The sequence below is a fragment of the Terrapene carolina genome, unplaced genomic scaffold (assembly GCF_002925995.2).
Source record: "Terrapene carolina triunguis isolate 2854851 unplaced genomic scaffold, T_m_triunguis-2.0 Scaffold374, whole genome shotgun sequence".
In the NCBI taxonomy this organism is placed as follows: domain Eukaryota; kingdom Metazoa; phylum Chordata; order Testudines; family Emydidae; genus Terrapene; species Terrapene triunguis.
In genome coordinates, this window is record NW_020664725.1 from 3,224,669 (window position 1) to 3,245,272 (window position 20,604).

The 20,604-nt window shown below is 45.2% G+C and overlaps 1 protein-coding gene across 1 annotated transcript in view; it reads left to right on the plus strand.

The window, feature by feature from the left end:
• Positions 1-20,604, plus strand: part of DCPS (decapping enzyme, scavenger) — a 45,642-nt gene that overhangs the window by 20,522 nt on the left and 4,516 nt on the right. The window contains exons 2-4 of the mRNA XM_024209655.3: positions 3,688-3,833; positions 13,080-13,193; positions 19,891-20,001. Of these exons, the coding sequence (XP_024065423.1) occupies positions 3,688-3,833; positions 13,080-13,193; positions 19,891-20,001 (371 nt within the window). The remainder of the gene's footprint in view (positions 1-3,687; positions 3,834-13,079; positions 13,194-19,890; positions 20,002-20,604) is intronic.

Below are 20,604 nucleotides of genomic sequence, written 5' to 3' on the forward strand. Positions count from 1 at the left end.
GAGCTCTGCAAGGAGAGAATGAACAAGGGAGCCGTACTCCATGACGCATCCCCTGTCTCTGGTACGGAGTATCCAAGTGCATATCTGTACCAAAGCTAATGCTGGTAGTAGCAGCACTAACTTAGGCTCTGCCCTTGCATCTTCCTGGGAGTGTGGAGCTGGTTGGTCAACAGGAAGCCGACTGCTACGGAGGAGGGGATGGTCCAGCTGCTGTGTGTAGAGATCCACACCGAACTCAAAGCCATCTCTGAGTTAAGACTGAGGCCCTAGGATGGGAGTGGCTTCAGAAGAGCCAAGTATGATTATTTGTATAGTGTAAGTCCATGTGATGCTTTAACAACTCAAATGACAGGCCGTCAGTCTAACTCGGATGTAACAGAGTGCTACAAAGGGGGAGTTCTGATGGCGAGCGGTCAGGAGATAATCAGATTATCGTACATGCCTCTCGTCAGCTCTTTCATGTGTATCGAATATAGGAAAGTTTGGAGCCAATGTTGGGAGCCACGGCCAAGGATGGGGGTTGGCCCTGGGAGTCTGGCCAAAAGCCGTGAGTCACAAGGGAGGGATCTGAAGGAGAGTGAGCTGCATAGTTCGGGGGATCAGGGAGATTGTTCCAGGCTTTGTAGGGGGTATGAGAAAATCAAATTAATTAAAAAGCAACGAGATAAAGCTCAGCAGAACAAATAACAATGAGCACCTGGGCGGCAATGAAAATAGGCAAGGATAAGGGTATTGGAGAGAAATCCGTGTGCTTTAGAAAGATATCCCCTTCTGCCTCTCCTGAGATCGGTTGCATAGAACCTCACCCTGTTGTCTAGCTCTGTTTCCAGCGGGGGTTGCAGACACAGCTTTCAGATTTAAAACAGCCTCCACCTTAAAGATTCAGCCAGGGGAACTCGCTTTGCTTCAGGAATGCTTCCAGTGCACCTTAGCAAGACAGCATTTCCGGGGCCAGATAGTAACTAGCCAGAGACAGATACCAAAGATAGGGGAGGGGCAGAGGAAGCCCCCTGGGGCCCAGAGGCAGTGACCGAATTGGAAGCCCAGTGTTCTCTGCTCTTCTCCTCTCTCCTGCCAAGATGTTATCCCTGGAAACTTGGCTAGCAGGTGACTGTTAAATCTGAAGGTTTCTTTTGTCCAGTCTGTCTAGCTGGTGTAAGAGGTAGAGGCACCACCACTCTGACTTGCTCTTCAGACACCCTCTTAGGAAGCGGGGTGGTTAACTCTTTAGTGTCTAGACTCTAGTTGCTCTGCTCCCTGGATGAGATGGGGAGTGGACTGCTGAATTTCCAGAATTGTTTTGGCCTTGGGACCAACAATTAAAATGGGAGTTATGGACTGATAAGAGCAGATAGACCCATTCATGTGGTTTATTAAATAAAACAAAAAATCCACAAGCCAGAGAACGAAAAACATGAAAAGTTATAGAAAGATTCTGACTCCAGGGACCCAGAGTGCTTCAGACATCAGACAAAGATCTGCTCGGTGTGGGGTAGATATCCAGGTGTAAATGCAAGTCAGGTGTATCGAGTGCTGTTGGGTTCTACCCGTTTTCTTACGTGCTAGTGGTGGTTGCTTGGTGGTAATGACACAGCTTGGTAATGTTATTTAAAGTAGCCGTTGTAATCTTGGTGTAAGGTGTCCGATTGCCAGCTCTGGAGCCTGAACCTTCTTTCTGTGGGACAGGAGGCAGCACAGGAAGTCAAGGCAAGGTTTTTAAAGCTATATAGGCATCTAGTGGGATTTTCAAAAGCACCACAATGGGGAGCTAGGCGCTCAGTGCGATTTTTTTCAACCCTTGTTGTGGGAGTTAGGCTCCTAGACGCTTTTGAAAATCCCACTAGGTGCCTAGCTGTGTCTTGAGGCACCTAAATACCTTTAAAAATCTGGCCCAGGCTGCCTTTCATGCTGCTAATGTGTCTCGTCCCTGGTGGGGTGGGCCCACCTATAGGTTTGGCAAGTAGTTCGGTCTCTATGGCCCACCCAGGCCTTTGGCTCTCTGAGGAGGCTGCCATTGGAGAGGCCAGATGTGGTGACTTTGGGATGTGGACACCAGTGCACTAAGAGTGGCACTAAGACCCCCCACCCACCCGCCAAGCTCATTGCTCATAGGCCACTGGACAGACATGAGGGGAGAGACAATTTCAGATGACTGCTGATCTGGGCCAGATTCTAGCTGAAGAGCAGCTCTACAATCCGTTGAAGTTCCACCTTGGATTCTGTATCCTGTGATGGGCACACCTGAGCAGAGCCAGGCCAGCATAGCTCTGAGTATGCACTCAAGCCAACCCTTACTAAAATTCACTGGGGTTTGGGCTTGAACTGTTCGTGCACCTGAAGGTGAGGGAAGCTCATTCAGAATTGCTCTGGCTTTCCCCAGCTCACTTCCCCAGTCGTCCGTGATCAGTTTGCGAAGGCGCTCAGGGCATTTGTACTTTTTATTGTGTAAATATGGAATAGTTTTTGAGTTACAGAAGTAGCGATAAATAAATCCGAGCTCAGGAGACCACAGCCTGGGTTTCTTTTCTCTGATTTAAAATCTGTTCAGTGACGTATAGTTTCACTACATTTTCCAGCCAGTTGTAAACCCTCAGCCTTGGGGAGAATGTGAAGGCATTGCCAAGTTTGAGCAAGGACTATTGATTGGCAAGCGGGCAGCATAGGGCAAAGAGACCCCTCATTAAGCTAGAGAGGGAGCCGCAGGCACTGCTCCTACAGCCAGTGTCTTAGGCTAAAAAGTTTGGGATCCACTGGTGTAGCATCAATATTTCTGACTCTGTAGTGCTGTAGCCCAGTGTCGAAACAGATCACGAGTTCCCCTCCAATTCCATTCAAGTGTAGCCTGCAGGTGCTGGCTCTGGAAGGGCCAGGTTCACAAAAGGGAAGGGTAATTTACATCTGCCTTCCCTCTGGGAGGAGAGGGAGTTCCAGGCATTTATTCCACATCCCTTCCCATGTGGTTGAGGGTGGGCAGCTTTAGTGGGTCAGTGGTGTGTAAGATTTTATAGGTGCCCTGCTGTTTGAAGCTGGTACGGTGATGTGCAGAATGGGGCCATGCTGCAGCTGTTCAGGTCACACCTCCTTTCCTTGTGCCCTAATGGAGTGGAGATGGTGACTACTCTCTGTTGCTGCAAACTTCCCTCCCAGGTGGCCTTTGCACCTCCAGAGCTCCCTAGGTGGATTTCCACCAGCAAAAACCTGAGCTCAATCTGTCCAAAAGGAAAAATGAGGGATTCTAGACTGACCACCACTTCCGGATACACGACTGTTTTCTGTGCAGCGCTGTTGTATTAATTTTATTCATCTGATTGGTGACAGTTTGAGAGCTGTTCCCTTGGAAGTGGTTGCATAAATCCAGGCTGCTGCTTTTTTTGCAATTGTGTGTAAAAATACTTTCACCTGTGTGTTCCCTTCCAGCCTTCACTGGAAATATGGACTCTCTGTTTTATCAACTGATTATCTTCAGCGTCCAGGTTCTGTGAACCTTTCTTGATGCAAATGAGCAGTATGAGCTCTAGGGCATTGTGCTCCTGTGTTATTTATGCAAATCTCCCACTACCTTGGAAGTAATTTCTTAAATCTATTACCATGATGTTGATTAAAAATGAGAAACAATTCGTCAGTGACAGGACGTAATTTAGATTTAGTCTCTCCTGATTATAACATTGTAAACATGTTTATTTCCAGAGATAAAAACCACAGTGGTGTACCCAGCCACCGAGAAACACCTTCAGAAATATCTGCGCCAAGAGGTGTATCTCATCCGCGAGACTGGGGAGGATTACAAGAACATTACGCTGCCCTTTATACAATCCCAGAGCTTCAGCATCCAGGTACGGTAGGTTCTTGCCTCTGTGGCCCAGTATTATCTGGGGCATCCAGCTGTTTTCCTAAGACTGTCTGTGAGGGTGAGCCTTTTGGACAGCGGCATAATCCCCTAATTTCTAGTTTGTGTGGCACTGGCTGCTGAGTTTGAATAAATAAGACCAGATTCCAGTCTGGATGGAGTAACTCCGAAGTTAAGGAGGGGGGAAAGGTTGATACACCCAAGACCTTGCAGTACTGGTTGGCTGCCTGTCAGTTTGTCAGACATCATATGTTCAGCCCAGATTTGGTTGCCCTTGGCTTCTAATCTAGAGAATTTTTCCCTAGCTTGGTAGCTACCTTGAATTTGAAATTTCTGTATACTCTCTCTCTCTCTCTCTCTTAATAACTTCTGATGTCTCTTTCTCACCATCTTGCTAGCTGTGCATATGGGAGCACATATCGTTGATGATGTTTAAAATTGCAAAGTGTGAGACAAACTTAATGGTGTTACAGCAGATGTCCCATCATGCTCGTCAGATAAACAAACCAGAAATAAAAAGTTGTCTTCGAGCCAAATATCTACATGAAAACTTGAGTTTGTGGGAGTCTTAGAAGCAGAAGCAGCACTCTGGCAATCTGCTGCCTTTGTCAGCTTGCACTGATATGCACAGGCGAGCTCTTGAAAATATCAGATCATGAGCTCCTCTACTCGCAGGATCAGATCCTGGCAGGCTCAGCGCAAGGGTAGATAAATTGTGATCTCTCCTCCCTTCTGGCCACCTTCCCCATTTTCCCTCTTACTACTCCCTCCTCCTTCACCTCCCATCATTAATACAAAAGTTTCTCATCTGTTCTCCTCCAACTTCTCCACCCGCCTCATTGATCCCATCCCATCTCTTGATCTCCCTAAACTCCACTCTCATCCCCAACCTCCACTTTAACCTCCCACTCCCCTCTGGTTCTTTCCCTTCACAGTGCAAATATACACATTTTTCTCCCATCTTTCAAAAAACCGAACCACACCCTTAGCCTCTCTTGCCTCTTCAGCTATTTCCATCTCCCTTCTACTGTTCATCTCCAAGCTCATTGAACACGCTGTCTGTAATTCCCTGTCTGGAGTTCCTCTCCTCCGATTCCAATCTAGGCCCCCCTGCAATCCAGCTCCTTCCCTCTTCACCCCTCTAATCAAACTTGCTAATGCCGTCTTCCGGGCCAAAGTTCAGAACCAATATTCTATCCTCCTCCTCCTCCTTGACTTGTCAGCTGTTTATGATACCATTGACATGCTTTTCTTCTTGATATTTTGTTCTCCTTTGGCTTTCTTGACTCTGTCCTCTCCCAGTTCTCCTCCTTCTCTACTTCCCCCTTCAGTGTGTCCTTTGCAGGATCCTCCTCATCCCCCTCCAGCTTTCAGGTTCGGGGGAGGTTTCACAGGGCTCTGTCCTTGGTCTCTTCTCTTCTGCCTCTGCACCTGATCTCTGGGTAATCTCATCTGCAAACTTAAATTCAACTATTGTCTCTGTCGATGACTCTCACATCTGCTTCTCTGTGCTGGGTTTCTCTCCCTGTGTCTAAACTCAAACCTTGCCCTGTATCTCTGACATGTTCTTGTGGATGTCCAGCCGTCAGCTTAAGCTCAACGTAGCTAAGTCCAAGCCCGGATCTACGCTACAAACTTATGTCGGTATAACTGTGTTGCTCAGGAATGTGGAAAATCCACACCCCTGAGCGCAGTTATTACTGACCTAACTCCCTGCGTAGACAGCACTATGTTGACAGGAGGGCTTCTCCCGTTGACACAGCTACCACCTCTTGGGGAGGTGGGGTCCCTACACCAATGGGAGAAACTCTCTCATCAGTGTAAGTAGCATCTTCACTAAGCGCTACAGCACTGTAAGTGTTGATAAGCCCTGAGCTCTTAATCTTTCCCTCTAAGCCCTCTCCCCTACCTCCTTTCATAGTCACCACGGACACCACCATCATGCTCCCTGTCGCTCAAGACCAGAACCTAGGCCTCATCTTCATCTTAACCTGGATGTGAGGCTCTAGAGAGGGCTATGTGTAAGTCTTGCCCATTCTGCCTGCATAATACTGGTGTAAACATCGCCCCTCTCTTTGCAGATCTCCACGGCTTCCTCTTTCGCCAGCATACCAAACACAAACGACTTGTCTTCTCTCTAAGGCCCTTTCCTTAAAACTCTCCTTGCCTGTGATGCCTACAAAAAACTTGACAACGGTTAGGCTGCTGGTGTTCTGAAACCACTTCCCATCATATTGACTGATATTGCCTCACTGTTTCCTTGTACTCCCCTCTATGTGTCTGTATCCAGCTGTTGTCCCTTGTCCCTGACCTAAAGAGCTTACAGCCTATCTTCTTGTTCTGTGTTTGTACAGCGCCTAGCACTGTCTGGTCCTGATCTGTGCTCCCAGTGCAATAAGAATAATAACTGAGTGCTTGAAGTTTACTGTGTCCGGCTCTTTCAGATGAGGCCCTAAACACCTGTGCTGTGGCTGGACAGTGAAATCCCCCTGACCCTTTTCAGGAGACAGGGTTTGCTGTGATGGCCTGTCCAAAATCTCTCATCATCCCTCCAGTGAGGTAGTTTGCTGCCTGGTGGGTTGTTGCCGCCCTCTGTTCGACAGGTGGCTGCCTTTTCGCGGTTTAGTTAAAGTTTTTGGGGATCTTTCGGAAAGAAAAGCGTTTCAGAAACGTGAGGCATTGTAATCCTTCTCCTTGATTTACTTCATCGCAACACATTGTTAATCCTTTATGTTACTATTTCGAAACAAGCTCTTAACCTCCGAGTTTCTAACTTACTATTAGAATATTTCGTGTGGAAAAATTCAGTTCTGTGCTAGGATGATGGTCACCAGAGGCAGAGAAATACTCTCTTGAGTATCCACAAACCCACCACTTTGGATGGTTTCTGTCTCTTTAGATTTCTTTTTTTGTGTGTGTGTGTCACTTTGGAGCAAGGGGTTTGTTCTCCTTTCTTACTTGCCTTCTGACTGAACAGCTCCACTTGCCATCACGCTTCTGAGCTTCGCAGGGTCGAGGAAAACAGTTCTACTAGTCTGCTGGGACCAACTTATGCTGATTGCACAGAAGTAGGAGTAATTATTCCGGAAATGCAACATTGACTCTAATTAGGTAATATTTGCGTAGGGCTTTGAAAAGTGCATTAAAAGTGATGATAGTAATTAACTTCTGTCTAATCTGAACAGCAGCTGGTATAAAATCAAAACCAGCCCCCAATCCAAACGGTACCTAACCCCCTTTGCTGCAGCCTCCTTGTGTTTTCCTTTGTGAAGTTGCCTGGGCTGATTCTCGAAGAGGGAGTTGCATGCCTTGCTGTAGGACCATAGGTGAGGGTCCACTGAGGCAATACGTTAGAGAGAGGTTATTTCTAAAGCCATGGTTCCCAAACAGGTTCGTGAACCCCTGGGGGTTTGCAAAATGTTACAGGGGGTTCTCGGGGAAAAAATTCCCTTATGGTGGGCAGAGCTGTCCCTGGGGGCCCTGTGCAGCAAAGGGCCAGCAGCCCGGGGCCCCTGGACTTCCAAGAGCTAAGCAGATCAAAGCAAGCATATCGATCACACTGAGAAGATTTAAACTTCAGGACTCCTTATAAGAAATGGAAAGGGAGGTAGATATTTTTTGCTGTTTTTAAAATTAAATCGGCAGCTTGTTTTGTTTTTAAAATTATTATGAAGAACAAGGTTAAGCGTTGTTGTAACGTGCGTTGTTTTCCTGGACTGCTCAAGACCCGAATGCTTGTGTAGGAGGAACTCTTTGAGTTGGCTTTTTAAATACCTTCTGTGCTGTTTCACATTGGATACTCCTTGGTGAAACATAGGAGCCTTGTCTTATAACAGGCTTATTCAAAGTGATACAAGCTACGGAAGTGAGATCTTGGAAGAGTGTTGCTGTTTTCATAATGTAATAAAAATACTGTAATGATATTTATTAATTATTAATAAATAGTGTGTAATAAGCATGACATAAAAACAAATGTTATATTTCCAAGATCACTGCTTTTATAAATTATACTCAGGTAAAGGAGAAAATCCCTGGAAATATTCATTTTTAGAAGGGGGTTTGCGAGACTTAACATTTTAGTGAATGGGGTTCACAGGTTGTTAAAGTTTGGGACCCACTGCTCTAAAGTGCTGATCTCTCATTGGGATGTTGGGGCTCTATCAGTGTTGTACCTGGTACCCAGGGCAGCCAGGGGTGTTGTCCACATTTCTCTACTACCCTACGCAGCACTGAGGCGGTTAAGAACAGGATAGCTGTTGTGATGTTTGTTTTCTAATCATTTACAGCTGAACATGGTTGGGCTTCTTTGCATCTAGTGAGAGAGGCCACTTTGCAGGCTGCAATGTGCTCTCAATTACTCTCCTGTCTCATATCCTTTTGTTTGCTACAGTTTTCAGCTCTCATGCCAGCATCATCAAACTGCAGCACCAATCGTATGCAATAGGCCTTTATTAGCTGGGAGAAAACAAGAGGATGTTTGTGTAGATTATTGTAACTTTCTAAAGCAAACATTTTTCTCCATGTCTTTGCTCTGACAACTGTAAGCGTCCGGACTTGTCTGCTGTTGGCACTAGAATGAACCCTCTCTGTTGTGACTGTATGAACTGTATATATTCCAGTCTTTGCTCGTGAATTGTGCTATCCTCCTGGGAAAGCAGCGTAACCAAGGCACCTCTGATGGTCTATCTCAGGTAAACTGGGAGAGGTCTCCCAACGTAGTTTTATAATATACCCTAGCCATCCACTTTTGATACTGCAGTCTCTCATCCTCTTCTTCCTCTTGTTGAAACCAGCAGAGCAGACAAAATAAGAAGGGAGTAAAAAAATTAAGATGAAACAAGACACACACACACACACTAAGGGAAAGAAAAGCATAGCCAAGGGAGAAAATGCAGCTTCTGTCTCTTGATGCTCTCACTTGCAGTCTCACTGCTGGAGAAACACAAGTACAGCACATGGGTCTTCTCAACCACTCCAAGATCTGGCAAACTTGTACCAGCCTCAGGCTGTGTAGGCATTGTTTTTACTTGCCTTTCCAGTCACAGGGTCAGTGTGTTGCAAAATATGTAGTTTTGGCTGGCTAAGCCAGACTCTTATTAAACAGGAGGCAAAAAAGAGAGCGATTGGAAAGAGAATAAATAAAACGGAGAAGGAAAGTGACCCATGAAAGAGCGGGCGACAGCAGGATCCAAAGTGTCTCATGCCAGGTGGTGCTGGAGGTGGCGATGATCCGTGTGTCGCTGTCTGTGGCCCAGTCGGGCAAGACACTTTTCAAGATCAGGATGATGAAGGTCCAGGAGTGTCACGGTGGATCCTGGGGCCCCAGGAGTTGCTGGGGGTGGCAGCCATAATGCCAAAACTCGCTTTGTTTGGTTCACCCGTTTCTGGGCAGCCTCTAGGATTTTTTAAGGCCCTGAAAAAGGAATGGTGGGCGGAATAGCCCACCCCCTCATTATTTTGTCCACCACTTAGGCCTAATTTCCATACACAACAAATTTTGGTCCATTGATTTCTGGTCCCACACTCCTTCTGTGTACCAGGGTGATCTTCATGCAGTCCTTGAGTTATATCAGCAAACCTTTTTGTTTGGACTAACGGAGTTTCCTTTTTGTACTTTTCCCCAGCACCAATTGTTATCGGTGATTGGAACGGTGATTTTATAAACTTGTAGCCATTTTCCCACAGCTGGACTCACAATTGGGGTAGGCCTGTCAGGCCCCAATTATTACAACAGTGCTATTCTCAGCTCTGACTTGCTTTCATTCTTGGGAGGTCCCATCACTTCTGTGTGCCTCCGTTTCCTCCTCTATAAAATGGGGATAATGCCTCACTGGTAGAGGTTGAGATGCCGGTGATGAGATCTATGGTCCTTGTATAAAACGCAATAGAAGGGCATGGTGGTATCTTCTCTGCTAGGATCTAAGATTTTTTTTTTAGCTCCCTCTTCTCAGTAAGGTGGCTGCTCAGCTGTAGTTGTGAGGAGGTAGTGTTTTCAAATGCAGTTCACATTTTATTAACCGTGGAATTAGCCTCCTGGCGTGTTGACTGGGAAATGGGAGGAAGGATGGGGCTCAGCAAATACCACCATGTGTCCCATTATCAATTTCCTGGGACTGCAGGGAACCTCAGCCCTTGGTGGATCATAGAATCATAGGACTGGAAGGGACCTCAAAAGATCTTCTAGTCCAATCCCCTGCACTCAAGGCAGGACTATGTATAACTAGACCATCCCTGACAGGTGTTTGTCTAACCTGTTCTTAAAAAACTCCAATGATGGAGATTCCACAACCTTCCTAGGTAATTTGTTCCAGTGCTTAGCTACCCTGACAGTTAGGAAGTTTTTCCTAATGTCCAACCTAAACCTCCCTTGCTGCAATTTAAGCCCATTGCTTCTTGTCCTGTCCTCAGAGGTTAACAAGAACAGGTTTTTGCCCTCCTCCTTGTAACAACCTTTTATGTACTTGAAAATTGTTATCATGTCCCCTCTCAGTCTTCTCTGCTCCAGACTAAACAAACCCAGTTTTTTCAATATTTCCTCATAGGTCATGTTTTCTAGACCTTTAATCATTTTTGTTGCTGTCCTCTGGACTTTTTCCAATTTGTCCACATCTTTCCTGAAATCTGGCACCCAGAACTGTGCACAGTACTCCAGTTGAGACCTTATCAGTGCGGAGAAGAATGAAAGAATTACTTCTCATGTCTTGCTTACAACGCTCCTGCTAATACATCCCAGAATGATGTTTGCTTTTTTTGCAAGTGTTACACTGTTGACTCATATTCAGCTTGTGATCCATTATAACCCCCAGATCCCTTTCCGCAGTACTCCTTCCTAGGCAAAAAGAACAGGAGTACTTGTGGCACCTTAGAGACTAACAAATTTATTTGAGCATAAGCTTTTGTGGGCTACAGCCCACTTTATCGGATGCAGAGACTGGAATCTTCCTAGGAGTCATTTCCCATTTTGTGTGTGTGCAATTGATTGTTCCTTCCTTAGTGAGTACTTTGCGATTCATAGAATCATAGAAGATTAGGGTTGGAAGAGACCTCAGGAGGTCTCTAGTCCAACCTGCTCAAAGCAGGACCAACCCCAACTAAATCATCCCAGCCAGAGCTTTGTCAAGCTGGGCCTTAAAAACCTCTTTGTCTTTGTTGATTTCATCTTATTTACTTCAGAACATTTCTACAGTATGTCCAGATTGTTTTGAATTTTAATCCTATCCTCCAAAGCACTTTCAACCCCTCCCAGCTTGGTATCATCTGCAAACTTTATAAGTGTACTCTCTATGCCATTATCCAAATCACTGATGAAGATATTGACCAGAACCGGACCCAGGACCGATCCTTGCGGGACCCCATTCAATATGCCCTCCCAGCTGGACTGTGAACCATTGATAATTGCTCTTTGGGAATGATTTTCCAACCAGTGGTGCACCCACCTTCTAGTAGCTCCATCTAGACTGTATTTCCCTAGTTTGTTTATGAGGTCCTGCGAGACAGTATCAAAAGCCTTAATAAAGTCAAGATCCCTGCTTCACTAGCTCTGCCTCTGAGCTGAGTCTTGCTGTGATGAGATCCCAGCTCCCTTTTTAAAGCGCTGTTCTTATTACAGATTATTTACTGAAGGTGTCATGTACAAGCAAAACCACCACGGAGTCATTTAGCAAAACAGAGCACGCGTGCGTACACGTACCATATTGCAAACCTCCTTAAAGAGAAATTAATGGGAATGACCGTGACATCAAACGTTGACCATGGATATTAGCACTAACAGGACCTGTCTACCCTGCAAAACTAACCGTGTTAAAGCATGGTGGGAAGACCAGCTGTGTTATAACCATTTGGTATAGCCTGGGTGGATGGATCAAAATTTGTTGAAAGCCAGGGCGAATGCACTTTTTTTTTTTAACCTGGTTATAAAATAGGTTCGTCCAGCCATACAGGCAGGAGCAAACCATATTAGAACCCACCACATATTCTGTGGCGACTGGCAGTCTTTTGAATGATTATTGTGGTAGCCTCCAATCAGGATCAGAGCCCCATTGTGTTACCTGCTGTACAAACTGATAGTAAGAGAAGAGTGCCTGTTCCAAATACCTTAGAGTCCGTCTGCACAGCAAAGCCAGATCCACAGCTGGCCTGTGCCGGCTGACTCAGGCTCATGGGGCTTGGCCTGAGGGGCTGTTTCATTGCTGCAGGTTCCTAGAGCCTGGGCTCCTGCCCGAGCCCAGAAGTCTACATTGCAATGAAACAGCCCCACAGGCCAAGCCCCTCGAGCCCAAGTTGGCTAGAATGGGCCAGCCACAGGTATCTAGTTGCTGTGTAGACATACCCTTAGTCTCATTTAATACCGTAGATAAACTCTTCCCAACCAGGTTAAACAGCTGTGCTTCAGCAATGTCTGTTTCATAGCATCAATGATCCTGTCAGGGATAGTTCTCTCTTATGCAGGAATGTAGCATTTGCTAAACTGGATTAAACCATCTCAGTCTAGTATCACATCTCCAGCAGTGGTCAATACTTAATACACCTCTCCCCCGATATAACGCGACCTGATATAATACAAATTCGGATATAACGCGGTAAAGCAGTGCTCCGGGGGGGCGGGGCTGCGCACTCCGGCGGATCAAAGCAAGTTTGATATAACGCAGTTTCACCTATAACGCGGTAAGATTTTTTGGCTCCCGAGGACAGCGTTATAGAGGTGTAGAATCATAGAAACGTAGGGCTGGAAGTGACTTCAACAGGTCGTCTAATCCATTCCCTTGTGCTGAGGCAGGACCAAGTAACCTAGACCATTCCTGGCAGGTTTTTGTCTAATCTGTCCTTAAAAACCTCCAGTTGGGCAATTCCATGACCTCCCTAGGTAACCTGTTCTAACTATCCTTACAGTTAGAATGTTTGTTTTTCCTAATATCTAACCTAAATCTCCCTCAATGCTTCAGAGGAAAGCAAAAATCCCCCATAACTCATCAAGTCAATTGTGCAATGCTGTACATATGTGAAAAATTCCCTCATGACCTCTCTAGTGATCAGCTGATGCCGTGGAGCACATTTGATTATTTCATGGATAATTAACTACAAATGTTATTGGCCATAAAATTATTTGGTCCTTTTTAAAATCCAAGTGCAGCTTCCATTTGCAGTGAATCTGAATTAATCTAAGATCTTGAGGTGAAGGGTGCAGCGTTTGTTTGTTTGCTGTCTTTATAAACTGCGTATTTCTTTCTTCCAGTGGGTGTATAATATCCTGGAGAAGACGGCTGAGGCTGATCGAATAATCCACGAAAACCCTGATTCTTCCAATGGTTTCGTTCTCATTCCAGATTTTAAATGGAATCAGAAACAGGTTAGCTTCTCATTTGATCCTCTAGCTCTTTAAAGGGACAATGCCTGTTTCAAAGTAACACACAAGAAGCCTCCTTAGCTGTATTTTTAACCACACTTGAGATTATTAAAACTGCAGGTTTTAAAAATTAAATGTACTGTTATGATTAATGGTGGTGTTAGTTAATTATGTATCATTAATGTAACACTTCACTCTGCTTGACAATGAGAACAGACTGGTCAGTTTCACTTTTGTTTAGTGACTTACTAGTAAACTTCACTTTCTGGTTCTTGTGCACCTACGCAGACATTGCCGGGGCATGTTTAAAGCCAAAGTTATTTGTTTATCCTGACAAATTTCTATTGACTTTTAGATTTTGTAAAACCTCATTTTTGTAAACCTAAATATTAGACATAAATCAACCTGACAGTGTCCCTTTTAATTGATGCAATTAACTTTCCTTCTTTCTAGAGTGTTAACTATTTGCACTTGCATCAAGGTTACTATCATAACTTGTATCACACAGTCACCTCATAAGCAACTACTTAACCCCTTATGGAATGAATACTCCTCCTTCTGCACATCTTGAAGTTCACAGACCTCAGTCCAGCCTATAATCCTAAATGTATTGGTTCTTATACCAAATATGTTTAATGCGGTACTTTTGTGATCTAGAAACTGCAAGGCCTGGGACCAAATAAATGGAGTTTAAACCCTAAAGCTCAAAATAACAAGACTCCAAGGTTGCAGTCCTGGCTCCATTGAAATCATTGGCAAAACTCCCATTCATTTCAGTGGAACCAGGATTTTGCCTTGGGTTTCTGATCCTCAGAACATTTATCTAGGCTAAGCTGGGAAAGGCTTTCTATTGTTCCACTTTATAAAACATATGGGCCAGGACTGAAAATAACTCATGAGCACTCTGAGCTAATGCTGCAAAATAACGTTATACTCTTATATTCAAGTGTGGTCCAGCAAATAGTGCACCGGACCGGGAGTCAGGAGATCCTATTTCTGGCTTCTTCCCTGACTTGCTGTGCAACATTGGGCAAAACACTTAATCTCTGTGTCTTGGTTTTCCCCATCTGTAAAATGGGAATAGTTATACTTATCCATCTTTGACAAGTGCTTTGAGATCTCAGGATGAAAAGTGCTACTTAAAATTAACCATCCCCCCTGCCCCTGGTGAAAATATTTTCATGTAGGAATTCCGAAACGCGTGAATTCTAGTTCTCTAGAACTGAAACATGTGACTCCAGCCAGGATTAGAAGTGCAGATACCAGCTCCTCTAGAGCAGTGGTTCTCAACCAGGGGTCCAGGGCCCCATAGAGGGCCTCCAAGCAGGGCCGGCATTAGACTCGCTGGGGCCCAGGGCAGAAAGCCGAAGCTCCACCGCATGGGGCTGAAGCCCAGGGCCCTGAACCCCGCCACCCGGGGCTGAAGCTGAAGCCTGAGCAATGTAGCTTTGTGGGGGGGCCCTGTTGCATGGGGCCCCGGGCAGTTGCCCTGCTTGCTACCCCCTAATGCCAACTCTGGCTTTTATATGCAGAAAACCAGTTATTGAGGCACAGGTGGGCCGTGGAGTTTTTATAGCATGTCGGGGCGGGGGCTTCAGAAAGAAAAAGGTTGAGAACCTCTGCTGTAGAGAGATTAGTTTGTCAGCATCATTGGAACCAGTTCAGATATTTAGGCCAGGTGATACCTAGATTGTATTGTTTTTCCTTGTTTCCTACTCCTTCATTTAAAAAAAACCAAGCAGAAGGCCAAGCAATGTGAGCCCTTCCATTTCATCCCCAAATACTGGCATGTGTAAAATACCGTTCTTTCCCACAGGTCTCCACTGTCTTTAAAACTACGGGATAATCTGTTTGGTTTCTTAAACGCAAATTCTGTCTTCTGGCCTCTGCTCTTTTCGGGTGCTAGAAAGCTTGAGGCTAGTGCAGTACGTCGGACCGTTTCTGCTCAGTGATCTGCACGTGTGGAAATTGTCGGTAACAGAGCAGCTGCTGAGATTTAAAACCCATAGAATATATGTAAGAGTTGCCTCAATTAATGATTCACTGAAGCAATAAAAAGATCAAGGAAGCTGTTTAGATTCCATCTCCAGTATCTAGATCCCCCAGGATTCATAGCCACTCCCCCCAGCGGAGAGCCTGTACAGGAAGTGTGATGAACACTTTGTCTTTGGCCCCGTACGAACCAGGGATTGGTCAATGGCTGTGAATGGCTTTGAACAAGCACTGGGCCATCTGAAGGCAGGTTCATCCCATGTGTGTTGGTGCCTTAGGCAAGCCGTTTTTGTCCTGTCCTCCTTCCTTCTGCACTACCTCCCTGGGCCTTCAAAGTGGACTCCTCTAATGTCCACTCCCTGGGTTTCCCCAGGACGATCTTCCACCTGCTTTCCCCTGACTAGAGCACTTGTGTTCTCACTTGCTTTCTGCCCAGTTGGACAGCCTCCTCCTAATGCACATTTTGGGGATGAGCTCCTAAAGTGCTTGGGTTTCTGGCCCCTCTCTGTTATTTAAAATGGGGATAACAATTGCCTGCCTTGCATGGGGTATTGTGAAGTGTAGTTTCATTAACGCCTGCAAGACACCTGGGGATCCTTGGATGGAAGTTGCTCTAGAATTGCAAATTGCCCTCAAATTCTTAGGACACGGTTGGCATTAGACAAATAATAAATTATTTTATTTTGAGAAAATGCGGCTTCAATAGGGACATCCCCTAAGAAGTGAGAGGAAAAGAATAGAGTCAGAACACTCGTCATAGAGCCTTTGTTACAAACTTCAGTGCACTGCATGCTCTCATGCAGTCAGCAAGTTGCATACGCAGTTCATAGTCTTGCCCCCAGAAAGAGCAGAATGATGTACTTCAGATCAGCTGACTTGTGGGAAGTTCAGGGATGTGCAGTCAGGAGAGAATATCTCTAGGAGAAGACAGACACCCGGTGTAAATAAATTACAGGCTGAAAAACACCAAACGAGTTGGAGTCCAATGCATCTCGAGTCCTACAAGGAGTATATCGCATTAAACTTGCTATCTGGCATAACAACCATTTCAGCAGTGATTCTTCAAAGCACTCATCTGTTCTGAACTGTCTGATTTCGATTCATCCAATCGGCACACGTGGCAGGCTCCATCCCAGAGCCTTAAGCCACTAAATTAAATTACGTCAGCTCCACATGGCTCCCAGTAGGGCTGTCAAAGCATCTCTCGAGCTAGGACTTAGAAGCCTGCTCAGTAGGGTTCTGTTCCGCTAACGTAGCACTTTAATTGAGGCTGACGCACTGATGGACCTTTTAATTATTTCAGGCTGGTGGGTTGCAGCAGGGATTCTTCTTTGTTTGTTTGTTTACTCTTTGAAATTGTTCTGAATGTCGGTGACCTCAATAAAATGAATAGAAGCTGCTAACGTTCCTCGCTGTCAAAATGTGAAATCTGCACACTCTTTTTTTTATTTTTTATTTTTTCCCCCCCCTCCCCACCTAAATAAGGCAATGGAGGTGACGCTCTTGCTGGATATCTAGAACTGTGATTTCAGCATCAGCATCTGCAAGGCTAGAGTCTTCCAAAACATTGCATTCTCTGTGTGTTAAGAGAAGACTGGAGCTGTTTGTACACCGCACAAACAATATGTACAGTTTGTGCAGTGTACATATTGCTGGCTATTGCTCTGCTGGGGAGAATTTGACCTGCCCAGTTGTGTGTCATCGTGTCTTTCTCTAGCGGCTGGGGACCCACAGAGTTTATAAGCCTTAGTATAATTACAGATAATGGGCAGGTTCCATGGTTAAGGTGTTTGGGCTTTACACAGGTTCAGAGCTCAGCTGACATCTATAAAGCCTAAGCGGTCATAGGGCCAGATTCTTAACAGTGCCGCTGCATTGACTTCAGTGAGACCACACCGGTTGATGTTAGCTGGGAATCTGGACCACGGCATGCTCTGGAAAGGATGGTTACAAACTCCATGTGGCCACTGATTTATTACACGTCTGCATGATTCTCTTTGCTCTGACCACTCCCCAACGGCGGCAAGTGGGCAGAGCTACAGACCTCCCTGTGTAATTGTAACTTTCAAATTGCAATTGTGGGTGAAGTTCTGTTCCAGCCCAGTGATGTCAGGGAAATGGGAATTCCCACGTGGACAAGCTGAGTTTTCCAAGTGTTTGAACTAGTGCAGGGAGTGCCTCTAATCATCCATTTTAGCTGCTGAGGTTTGGATTAGAAGGATCTTCTCCAGGCTCACCAGGCCATATATAATGGGAGCAAATTGATACCTAGGAAACACAGTAGCTGTTGTTTTGGCCTGCATTGAGGAATGCGTTTTAGTTAAACATGCTGCTAAAAGCCCGTTTTAGATCTCTCTAACCATTCACTTCTTCTCAAACCCACAGGAGCCCTGAGGCGTTGCCTGAAATGTTGTACATTACATCATCCAGAGGCTTTTTAGCAACAGGCTTATTTATTTCAAACAGCAACATACAGATGTTGTTCTAAGGAGAAGAGAGAGATTTGCTTTGCTTCTGTAGTCCAGGTCCAATAGAGAGCCCAGGGTGATTTTAATAAGCCTCGATAATATGCTGTCTTGTCTAGGAGCTATAAAGTGAACCCACTGAGCTAACTAGGTCAGCCTGAGAATGATAAATAAGTGTCGAGTAATGAAAATCACTTCGTGCCTTGGAATCGAAAAGATGTAATTGGAAGTGTCATGCTTTGGGTGTCTGCGCAGGCGTCTTGAGAGCCATATTCTCAAATAAACTGCTCTTTCAGAATAGCCAGGTGGAATTATTTTAACAGCAAAAAAGCAGAGAGGATCTTAGACATCTAAATTATTTGTTCTATACACACATGTTGAAGGTACCTTAGAGAGTAGCTAACTCAGTTCAAGGCGCACAAGCTGTAGGACCCTACAGAAAGGGAATGTTTACATACATGAAGGATGACACTTTGGAAGCATGGGGCAGCTGATAGCATGTGCTACAAAAGCTGTGTTCTGTAAAGCGTTGTCATCCCATGGCAGAAAACATGCAGAATATAGATGGGGTTTTAGATGTGGCTCTATATGGGCCCCCAATTTCAGCTGCGGTCTCTTGATGCTACTGGAATACAAATAATCATTAATAATAGTATGCATGTATGTTCTGACAAATCAGAACTTTACAACTGATTTCATGGCCAGTACAGCCCTTGAAACTCAATAAGAATCTTGAGAGAACATCTGTGTATGTGCGTTACCCTGTATGTAATACCTAGCCAAAAATATTTTTGTTTCTTTCCATTTATAATGACTTATGTCCATAAAGGTGATCAAATGTTTGTTTCACCAAGTACCTTGGGCAATGCTGGAAGCCTGGCTGATCATTTTGTAGATGAGATGTAGCCTCACTATACTGGTATTGTGAATTGACTCATTAATTCTTGAGAGATGAGTTATTTAAAGAACCAAAGTGATTGGAAACTAGCCCAGTTTGTAATATTCAAGCAAAAACACATGAGATCTTTCCATTTTGAAATCTAAAGTTACGCTTTTGCCCTTTTGAATTCTTAGAAAAATCTCCTTCTTATCATCTGTTCACGGGGACACGTTGCTCTCTTGTCCTGCAGGGAGACAATGCTTCGAGCAAGTGGCTGGGAATATAGGCTCCTGACTTCTATTCCCAGTTCTCCCATTGCCTCACTCTGGCTTTGGGCAAGTCTGTGCCTCGTTTTACCCAGCTGTAAAATGGGAATCATTGTGACACTCTATATCTCGGGGGAACACCCTGCACCTCCATGTTCATCCTTATAATATGATTCTGTGGTATCCCATGCAAAGTTGGTCATGTCGGGTGTCTTTGGAAGGCTCATGATACACTGAGCATTGTTGTTATAGTAATGTTATAGGTTGTAATTTCATGTATATAGTTATGAGGCTGAAAATGTGTCCGCATGGCTTAAAACAAGCCCAGGCAAAACTCTCCAGGAACAGAGGGGCAGTTTACACCTCATCGGGGCATGTATGTGACAAACCCAGCCCAGCCTCACAGGAACCAAGGACACTGGCCTAGGCAGCAACAAAGGATCTGTTGGACTCTCGAGTGAGTCACCCCCCTTCCCTTGGCCAGTTAGGGAGTACAATGAGGTAATGCTCACCTGACCCTGAAGAGGGTGGGGCAAATCCAAGAGGGAAGAAAGAACATGATAAAAGGGAGAGACATTTGCCATGCTCTTCCTCTCTCTTCCACCTACATCTACAGACATCACCACCCAGCGTCTGAAGCGCTGATCAAAGGGGAGAGCCTGGCTGAAGGGCAACCAGCCAGCCTGTGGTGAGAAGCATTTAAGTTTGTAAGGGCATTGAAAGTGTTAAGATCAGCTTAGAATGCATTTTGCTTTATTTCATGTGATCAAATCCGACTTGTTATGCTTTGACTTATAATCACTTAAGATCTGTCTTTCATAGTTAATAAATTTGTTTATTCTACCTGAAGCAGTGCATTTGGTTTGAAGCATGTCCAAGTATATGGGGGGAAGATATCTAGTATCCTATTTCACAAATACTATTCAGCCAAATCTAGGTGGTAGTGTGATGGATGACAACAGTCCATATCGATATGGGGCAAGACTCCTCTCATACCTGCACTAGTGTAGTTATACTTTCTGTGAAGCTCTAAGACCTAGAATCTCCTGCTGCTTTTTATGTTATATTTTGGTGGTAACAATATCCTGTCTCTGCAGCTAGATGACCTGTACTTGATAGCCATCTGCCACCGTCGGGGGATAAAGTCACTGCGAGACCTCACCGCTGAGCACCTGCCTTTGCTGAGGAACATCTTGCAAGAAGGGAAGGTGGGTGTTACGTCACTTATCTATTCGGCTTCTTATGACCCCCGTCACCTTAGCATATAAGCACCCATCAGGGTCTCTGTTTTACTAGTGGAAGATCAGTTTCGGAACTGCCTCCGTTTCCCATCAGCAGGGAATAGCAACCAATTTCACCCTGCTGATGCTGGCTTCCTGCTAGTGAGGTTTTAGGGAGTCAACCTGGGCTTTCAGGACAGCTTTTTGCTCAGGGAGCAGACTAGAAAGTGTCTGGATATGCCGCAAGCGGAGTTCTCCGCATGGGGTTTTGTCCGGAGTGTTTCATACCCACCAGCTTACACACCCCGGGCTTGCATTTACAGTTTCGTACTCCAGCCGCACCTATTCTGCTGGGGACAGTAAGTTGCTGTGATTAATTTTCTGCTGTCAGATGTCACTGACAAAATGAAAAGTGACTCTTTCTGTTAGACCAGATGTTGGAAACGGGGTCCCCACAGCAGCTGCTACCCAAATGGAAACACAAAGTGGAGGAAATGGCTTAGAAGTGTAAGGATCCAGTTTGAAAGAGCTCTGCCTTTACTGCATACCTGGCATGTTCCTTCCCACCCCAGAGGTGGCTGCAATTCCAGT